At 43.0% G+C, this 10,323-nt stretch overlaps 1 protein-coding gene across 2 annotated transcripts in view; it reads right to left on the bottom strand.

Annotated features, from left to right (window-relative positions):
• Positions 1-739: 739 nt before the first annotated feature.
• LOC138667041 (oocyte zinc finger protein XlCOF8.4-like) overlaps positions 740-10,323 on the bottom strand; it is a 102,424-nt gene continuing 92,840 nt past the window's right edge. The window contains exon 6 of one of the 2 annotated variants that reach the window (XM_069755295.1): positions 740-1,681. In XM_069755295.1, the coding sequence (XP_069611396.1) occupies positions 999-1,681 (683 nt within the window). In that variant the 3' untranslated portion in view covers positions 740-998. The remainder of the gene's footprint in view (positions 1,682-10,323) is intronic. The other variant, XM_069755294.1, reaches the window with a different exon arrangement.

Genomic DNA, 10,323 nt, shown 5'->3' with positions numbered 1-10,323 from the left:
TCATTTTGTCCAATCCCCTGTTCAATGCAGGATTCACTAAACCATCTCAGACAGATATCTGTCCAGCCTCTGTTTGAAGAATTCCATTGAAGACTTAATTTCCTGTCTCCATCTTCTTTCAAGATAGGGAAGTCATTTGCCCTTCTCCAATCTTCTAGGACTTCTCATGTTTTCCAGGGTTTTCAAAGATTTTGACTAGCAGTTCTGCAATTTCCTTGGCTAACTCTTTCAGTACCCTAGAATGTAATTCATCTGAACCAGGAGATGTTCATGTTAATTCATGTTAATTAGCTAAGTGTTCCTTCACCAGCTCTCTGTTTATGGATAGTGTGGATTCTTTTATTCCTTCAATGGCACCGTGAACATTAGTTGATGTTACAATTGCTTTCTTAGAGAACACAAATGCAAAACAGAATGTTCGATCTTCTCAACATAATTTTTGACCACTTCATCCTGTAAAACTACTAAAGCATCTTTGACTTTTCTCTTGCTTTTAACATACCCTCAAAATCATTTTTCACTGCTTTTGGTCTCCCTTGCAAGCCTTACTTCACTACTGGCTTCAGCTCTTCTAACACTTGCCCTGCATTGGATGAGACAATCAGGCATTAAATGGTTACCTTGGCAACTGATCATGTATAGCACAATCTTTCCATGGTCAATGTCGAATAGGATGGGAGCAAGCATCAGACAGCCCTTTTATACTGTAGTTATACAAAGGTAAAATACATACTTTGTTCAAATATAGGTGTTTTATTTTATATTTATCATTTTTCAATAACAAATGGTCATTGATAATTGTATACATTTTCTAATAATCATTTAGTGCACAAAATTGCTTCACCTTTCTTTTGTAGACAATTAATGTTACTATAACTTATATGCTTTTCTATTACATGTTATTAATAAATCAATGAAAAAATAAAATGGCTACTTTCCTGTGTGAGTTCTCTGATGACTGACAAGATTTGTTTTCCGATTAAAACCTTCCCACAATTTCAACATGAAAATTGTTTCTCTACTGTATGAGTTCTCTGATGTCTATCAAGATTTGATTTTCGATTATAACATTTTTCGCAAAATGAACATGAAAATGGCTTCTCCCCTGTGTGAGTTCTCTGATGTATAGTAAGTTCTGATTTATCCCTATATCCTTTCCCACATTCTGAACATGAAAATGGTTTCTGCCCTGTGTGAGTTTTCTGATGTACAGAAAGTCTTGCTTTACTAATGAAATTTTTCCCACATTCTGAACATGAAAATGGCTTCTCTCCTGAGTGAGTTAATTGATGCCTAATAAAATTTGATTTCTGATTAAAACATTTTCCACATTCTGAACAGAAAAATGGATTCTCCCCTGTGTGAATTCTCTGATGCATAACAAGACTTGCTTTACTACTGAAATATTTTCCACATTCTGGACATTTCAGTGATTTCCTCCTTCTGTAAACTATTTCATTTTCACTAGCACTTCTCTGACTTTCATTTTGCATATTTGTCTTTGATGAAGCAAAAGTGAGAACCTTTTCAAAATGATCAAATGGTAGATTATTTCTGAGTTGAGCTTGAGGTGTATTTGCAAAAATTATAGGTTCTTCACATGTATCTTGGGTGCTACTATGATTATCAGCTGCAAAATCTGAGAATAACTCATGCCCCTCGGAGCTCCTGGTAATGTCATCTGCCAAGAATAAAAAGGATTTTATTATTTTTATATAACATGCATTTTATTTAATTTTTTATATATACTTTATATCATTTCCATAAAAACTGTAATAAAATTCAATTACCAACAGACTAAGGCAGTAGAGCACAAAGATGGGCTGGTAGTTTTCATGTTAGGCCACCAGATTATAAGCTTTCAAATTTTCTCTTCTCTATTGTAGCAATATTCTCTGTAGGTTCATGTTTCACTGTGTCTGTCACCAAACATTTCCTGCGCTGTATATAGGGGTCTCTATGAGGGCTACTGCGCTATATATAGGGGCTCTGCTAGGGCTCCTGCGTTGTATATAGGGGGCTCTGTGATGGCTCCTGTGTTGTTTAGAGGGGGCTCTGTTAGGGCTCCTGCGTTGTATATAGGGGGCTCTGTGATGGCTCCTGCGCTGTTTATAGGGGGCTCGGTTAGGGCTCCTGCATTGTTTATAGGGGGCTCTGTGAGGGCTCCTGTGCTGTTTATAGGGGGCTCTGTGAGAGCTCCTGTGCTGTATATAGGGGCTCTGTGAGGGCTCCTGCGCTGTATATAGGGGGCTCTGTTAGGGCTCCTGCATTGTATATAGGGGGCACTGTGATGTCTCCTGCGCTTTATATAGGGGGCTCTGTGAGGCTGTGTGTGCTAACACTGTATATAGAAGGCTATGTGAGTGCTCATTCTGTACAATGGGAAGCTATGTGGGGGCACACACTGTAGTAAGTCTTTTACAGGATACTGTTGTATGGAATAGTGCAGTCTAGTACAATATTCCATACTTTTATTTGTGGCGTACCACCAGATGCCAGACATATAATGTAATCTATATATATAAGAGGCATCATGATTACTCGCTAATCCCGCCCCCTGCACAGTAGCTCTGCCCCCCACCACATCACCACAAATAATCCCGCCCCCCACCCCATTACCACACACAATTCCGCCCCCTCCACATTACCACACACAATCCTGCCCCCCACCACATTACCACACACAATCCACACCACATCACCACACATAATCCTGCCCACCCACCACATCACCACACATAATCTCTCTCCCCCACCACATCACCACACATAATCCTGCCCCCAACACATCACCACACATAATCCTGCCCCCCACCACATCACCACACACAATCCCACCCCCCAACACATCAACACACATAATCCCGCCCCCCACATCACCACACATAATCCTGCCCCCCACCACATCACCGCACATAATCCCACCCCTCCACCACATCACCACACATAATCCCGCCCCCACCACATCACCACACACAATCCCGCCCCCACCACATTACCACACATAATCCCGCCCCCCACCACATTACCACACGAGGCTCCGTCCCCACACATTACCACACGAGGCTCCGTCCTCACACATTACCACAGGAGGCTCCGTCTTCACACATTACCACACGAGGCTCCGTCCCCACACATTACCACACGAGGCTCCGTCCTCACACATGTGATTGTGTTTACAGAGAAATTTTAACTTAATTTATGTTTCGTTATGAAATTTGTTTAGATGCTGGAATGAATAAAAAATGCACATCTTTCTGAATCCAGTTTGTTTTTGATTTTACACTGTGAATAAAATGTATTATTCAGATTTCTAATGATTACTATTGTTATTAACTTCATTTTAAGTTAATTTACCAACTGCGAAAGCGCTATTGAATGTTGTCATTATTTACTTTAGTTTAATCACCAGCAGCGTTAATTAGATAGCAATGAGCGTGCCGAGCGTTAGCTGGCTGGAAACAGCTAGTATAATTTATACATGGTTGGTCTCCGCTGGTTCCAGCAGTTATCACATAACCATAAGGAGGCGCTTTACACATTTGGTGGCCTGTGCCAACTAGAGTATCAGCTACGTCTTGCAATGTTCTCCTATTCACCGACATAGCTGACTTTCGAGTTGTCACCTGACAGCAAGTATGGCTGCGCTGGAACTGACAGAACCAAGTCGTAACAGATATATAGTGTATATATGGGGCCCTGTGAACTCTGTATGCCCCTGCTTGAAGGCAATAATAATGAGGGCAATCTAGTTTGTTGATGGGGCTCCCATAGCCAGATTCCTCACATCATGAGCAGCGTGCCAGGCAGGGTAGGGGGCTCAGACATATTTCTTACACAGGGGCCAAACACTGTCAGTGTCCTTCTCTGGGTCAATGTAATGACAAATTTGTAAAAAAAAAAAAAAAAGAATAATAAAAAAAGTGAGCTGAGGTAAAACAACAGGAACGTTTACTGGGAAAATAGCAAGCCACACCAGTTTCACAGAAGCAAGTCAGATCTTAACTGGAAGTGGACAGCAGGATTTTAGGAGCTTAAAGGGAACCTGTCACCTGAATTTGGCGGGACTGGTTTTGGGTCATATGGGCGGAGTTTTCGTGTGTTTGATTCACCCTTTGCTTACCCGCTGGCTGCATGCTGGCTGCAATATTAGATTGAAGTTCATTCTACGTCCTCCATAGTACACGCTTGCGCAAGGCAAGATTGCCTTGTGCAGGCATGTACTACGGAGGACAGAGAATGAACTTCAATCCAATATTGCGGCCAGCATGCAGCCAGCGGGTAAGGAAAGGGTGAATCAAACACCCGAAAACTCCGCCCATATGACCCAAAACCAGTCCCGCCAAATTCAGGTGACAGGTTCCCTTTAAATAGCTTGGAGCCCCACCCAGACCATACAGCAGAGAAAAAACACTGGCAGAAATGAATTCAATATTCAGGGTTGCCAACCTACTTTTACATTTTATCTGAACAACTGGACCAAAATTCACAGACATTCAAAATTTGCCACACCCTCAAAGACCACATCCCAAAGGTAAAAAATAAGGATATATATTTAGAATTACACTCTATCTATAGACACAAACATATACAGTACATACACACAGAATAATACAGAAACAAAGTATTACACCCAACTAAATCTTCTGGACTCCAGCAGTAGTATATGCATACCACAGTGCACCACACAGTTACATAGCTTCTCTGGTGCTGCATATTTATTTATTTTACTCACTTATATAGCGCCATTAATTCCACAGCACATTACAGACATTGTTGGCACTGTCCCCATTTGGGCTCATAATCTAAATTCCTGATCATTATGTCTTTGCAGTGTGAGAGGAAATCGGAGAACCCGGAGAAAACCACGCAAATATGGCGAGAATATACAACCTCCTTTCAGAGGTTGTCCTTGGTGGGACCCCAACACTGCAAGGCTGCAGTGCTAACCACTGAGCCACCGTGCTGCCAGTGGACACACAGCATTGTATCTTAATTAACCAGACATCTATTTTTAGCAAACCAAGAAGAATAGGCTGTTATCTGTATGTTGGCTTTTGAATTTAAGCATTTCTTTCTGGTTGGTCAAGAAAACAGACTTTTGTTTGTGTAAACCTGTAATATTGACTTGTAAGCTGATATGTGATATAACATAGTGTGCTATTATGCTTGATGACTTGTGTTATGTTAATTATGGATTGGGTAGCCCAGAAATTTTGTTGATTTTTAAAACCGAGGAGAAAAATCTATGCAAATAGATTACATAATCAAACAAGGCAACTTGGTCGTAACCATTCTTCCCCTTATCTGTGATGCTGGACTGAAGGACACTGGTTAAACATAAAAAGAGGTGACATGCCTCAAAGAAACAGAGAGAATCAGAGACAGAGAGTCAGCCAGATATTCTGGCAAGACATCCAAACATCCAGGGGACCCTACAGGATTGCTGCCAATACATAATGGCCCCATCATGAGGGACACATATCTAGAATTCTACAGGAAACAACCTAGGAAACCTCGGCCCTGGTTGGAAGAATACAGACCTGATCCATTAACCATTGCTGAACCATGGATATGTTTGGAGAAAGCCAGGATTGGGACACACCGGTCGCCTGGTTCCAGGGAGATGTTCGGAGAAGCCAGGTTGTGACCCTTGGGTCAGCTGGCTTTGTACGTGAATGGACTGTCATCTTAGCTATGCCTGTCATTACCTCCTCTCTGTGTGCGTGCCACAGGTGGGTAGCTGACGCTGGGAGCTCTGAAGTAACAGCTGCCATTATCCTGGTGAGACAGCGGGAGGGTGAGACTCTGTAATGTGCACCATTTTGCTGGGACTGTTCTACATGTTATCTGCCTGTTTTGTAGTTCAATAAAGCATCACCACACTGTTTTACCCTCACCCTGTGTTGTCTGAGTTGAAAGGGAGAGTGGGCATTCGGCGGACAATCCCTGGTCCATCCCTGGCTAGCGGACCTGGGACCCTGCCAACCCCCATGTCTCCACACTGGCCACCAAGAAATTAATATACATATCAATGTGTGATGCTATCATATCGCCATGCTTACTATGATATACACTGCTCAAAAATATAAAGAGAACAATTAAACAACAAAATGTAACTTCAAGTCAATCAAACTTTTCTGAAAACAACCTGTCCAGTTATGAAGCAATACCGATTGTGATTCAAGCTCTCCTGCTGTTGTGCAAAGGGAATAGATAACAGGTAGAAATGATAGGCAATTTGCAAGAAACCCCCTATAAAAGAGTGGTTCTGCAGATACTAACCAAAGACTATTTCTTGTTTCTGATCCTTTTTGGCTGTTTTGGTCACTTTTACATTTTGGCATTGCTTTCACCCCTAGAGGTACTGTACAGTAGCATGAAGCGGTGTCTACAACCCACAGAAGTTGCTCACGTAGTGCAGCTCATCCAGAATGAGAGGTGTTTGTCAGCACAGTGTTCAGAGCAAAGAGCAGATACCAGGAGACAGGAAAGAACACCAGGAAACATGGAAGGGGCCGGAGGAGGACAACAGCCCAGAAGCAGGACTACTACCTCCTCCTTCGTGCAAGGAGTAACAGGAGCAGCAGTGCCAGAGCCCTGCAAAATGACCTCCAGCAGGTCACTAACATCCATGTGTCTGCTCAAACTGTCAGAAACAGACTCCACAAGTGGGTGTTGTGCTTACAACCTAACACCATGCAGGGCTATTGGCATTTGCCAGAGAACACCAAGATTGGCAGATTCCACATTGTGGCCCTGTGCTCTTCACAGACTTTCCTGGAGAGTCAGTCGATGATGGTTCTGGCGAACTGCTAATGTGTCAAGTCTGGCGGTGGGAGTCATCAGACCATACGATTGGAACCACAGTGGTAGGGCACAATGAATCGTGGAGCAGCTGTGGGGAGAGAGATGGGAGAGCTGCCCAGCCAGGGACTGGAGGGAACACAGCAAAAGTGCAGGATGTCAAATGCCAGAACAGTGTCTCTTGTTCTGAGGCAGCCAGAGGAGGATGAAGAGCGGTGAAGAGAGTAAGCACGAGAAAGAAGCCCACGCTTACCACTGATTAGCTGATATCTACTGATCCTCATCTCGTCTTCGTCTGGAGAAGAGTGCACATGCATAGTGGTAAGCTTTGAGGCTATGTGCACACATTGCGGATTTTGCTGCGGGTCCGCAGCAGTTTTCCATGAGTTTACAGTACCATGTACTGTAAATCTGCAGGTAAAACGCAGTGCTACCGCTGTGGAAAATTCCGCAGACCTCAAGAATACGTGTGCACATAGCATGAAGGAAAACAAAATCACGGGCGGTGCTTTTTCTTCTGGACACTACAGATGGCAGAAAAAAGCACCTGCTTTTCATGGACTGTCTGTAAATATTCTGACGGTTGGCAACCCAGTCTATATTTCCCAGCCTAGATGGAACCCAGAGGACATAAACCACCCAGTGGCCAGCACTCATAGCAAATCAGTAATTCAGCTACATAGAGGCGATCTGACCATCGCCTGTATGTAGCTGTGCCGATCAGGCTATGGCAGCTTCTAGGCTCCTATGGAGACTATTGAAGCATGGCAAAAGTTAAAGAAATTTTTTTTAAAAATATAAAAAATAAAATAAAAATAAAAGTTCAAATCACCCCCTTGCCACATTCAAAATAAAACAATAAAAAAAAGTATCAAACCTATATTTGGTATCGACGAGTTCAGAATTGCCCAGTCTATCAATAAAAAAGGATTAAACTGATAGCTAAACGACGTAATGCTAAAAAAAAATAAAAACGCCAGAATTACATTTTCTTGGTCGCGGTGACATTGCATTAAAATGCAATAACGGGCGATCTAAAGAATGTATCTGCACCAAAATGGTATCATTAAAACATCAGCTCAGCACACAAAAACTAAGCCCACACCCAACCCGAGATCATGAAAAATGGAGACACTATGGGTATCGGAAAAATGGCACAATTTTTTCTTTTAGCAATGTTTGGAATTTTTTTTCACCACTTAAATAAAAAAGAACCTAAATATGTTTGGTGTCTGGATCAACATGTTAGGGCAAGTTAGGTTAGGCTATGGGTTGAACTAGATGGACTTAAAGTCTTCCTTCAACCTTAATAACTATGTAACTATGTAACTATGTCTATGAACTTGTAATGACCTGGAGAATCATAATGGTAGGTCAGATTTAGAATTTAGTGAACATAGCAAAAAAGCCAAACAAAAAACAAGTGTGGGATTGCACTTTTTTTGCAATTTCACGGCACTCGGAAATTTTTCCCCTTTTCTAGTATACGACATGGTAAAACCAATGATGTCGTTCAAAAGTACAACTCGTCCCGCGAAAAATAAGCCCTCACATGGCCATATTGATGGAAAAATAAAAAAAGTTATGGCTCTGGGAAAGAGGGGAGCAAAAAAAGAGAATACAAAACGAAAAAAAGCTCCGATCATGAAGGGGTTAAGGGAGTGGGAACTGATCTAACATGTCCTTTATTTGGTCTGAATGTCCAGTACAAAACCGACGGCGTAGGGCCTGGTCATTCTACTGTGAATCTATGGTTCCTTGCCAAACCTTTTCACAGTGATACTCAGTGATACTTTGCCCTGGAAAGAGAGCAGGCTATTTACTTTTTTGCCAAAGCAACATGGATAGGGTCATCGAACTGGAGCACTAATTTTACAAAATAGGAGTCAACTGTGGAGAGTTCTGGAGCATCAGGGAAAAGAGAAAAAGGTGCAAATCTAGGGGGACACACTGCAGGAGGAAAATTATAAATCCAACAATCTGGCTTTCAGAATGAGACAAAAGTGAGCAGAGCCTCAAATGCAGGCAACAACTTTCCCTAAAGAACTTTCCTACGGTCACCTGATAATCAGTTATTGAGGTCAACCTTGCCTTCAGAAAAATATTATGGGACGTACTGCAAAGGCTTGGGCCTAACCGCTTTCATTTTGCTGAAACCATACAGCAGTCTTGCATGTTATCCCCACCGCATGGAGGGAGTCCATATGGCCAGTGATACTGTTATGTCCGTCAGAGGTCACAGGCTCAAAAAGACTACTTCCGATAAACTTGGTACAAGCCACTTCATCTAGCAGAGATCCCAGAGGAACCCCTGTCTTCACCCTTTAAACTACAAGGATCTGGTCTTAATACTGGTTCCAATAGATTTCTTAAGGTACCTTCACACATAACGATTTTGTTAATGATATCGTTGCAACGTCACACTTTTTGTGACGTAGCAACGATCCCGCTAACGATCTCGTTATGTGTGACAGCGACCAACGATCAGGCCCCTGCTGGGAGATTGTTGATCGCTGGGGATTGATCAGGACTTTTTTTTGGTCGCTGATCACCCGCTGTAATCGCTATCGGCGTGTGTGACGCCGATCCAGCGATGTGTTCACTTGTCTGTCACGTCCCCTGCCGTCAGCTTCCCTGCACTGACTGTCAGCGCCGGCCGTAAAGCAGAGCACAGCGGTGACGTCACCGCTGTGCTCTGCTTTACGGCCGGCGCTGACACAGTCAGTGCGGGAAACTGACGGCGGGGGACGTGACAGACATCGGAATGTAAGTATGTACTGTTTTTTTTTTTTACTTTTACAATGGTAACTAGGGTAAATATCGGGTTACTAAGCGCGGCCCTGCACTTAGTAACCCGATGTTTACCCTGGTTACCCGGGGACTTCGGCATTGTTGAAGACAGTTTCAACGATGCCGAAGTCGTTCCCCTGATCGTTGGTCGCTGGAGAGAGCTGTCTGTGTGACAGCTCCCCAGCGACCACACAACGACTTACCAACGATCACGGCCAGGTCGTATCGCTGGTCCTGATCATTGGTAAGTCGTTTAGTGTAACGGTAATAATAATAATAATCATTTTTTAATTTATATAGCGCCAACATATTCCGCAGCGCTTTACAACTTATAGAGGGGACTTGTACAGACAATAGACATTACAGCATAACAGAGATCACAGTTCAAAACAGATACCAGGAGGAATGAGGGCCCTGCTCGCAAGCTTACAAACTATGAGGAAAAGGGGAGACACGAGAGGTGGATGGTAACAATTGCTCTAGTTATTCGGACCAGCCATAGTGTAAGGCTCGGGTGTTGATGTAAAGCTGCACGGTACCTTTACATGGAAGCGCTGATGTCTGGAGGAGCAAACCCGAGGCAAGAGAATGGTTAGGTAGCCAGGTCAGGGTCAGTGTACGGACAAAATCGTAAAAATGAATAATTATCAAAAAATGAGCCGAGGTCAAAGAACAGGAATGTCCACTGGGAGAATAGCGAGGCACAAGCACACAGAAGCAAGTCAG

Source organism: Ranitomeya imitator, chromosome 2, assembly GCF_032444005.1.
Source record: "Ranitomeya imitator isolate aRanImi1 chromosome 2, aRanImi1.pri, whole genome shotgun sequence".
Taxonomy (NCBI): Eukaryota; Metazoa; Chordata; class Amphibia; order Anura; family Dendrobatidae; genus Ranitomeya; species Ranitomeya imitator.
The sequence above is the reverse complement of the archived record's forward strand: the minus strand, read 5'-3'. Positions and strand labels throughout refer to the sequence as shown.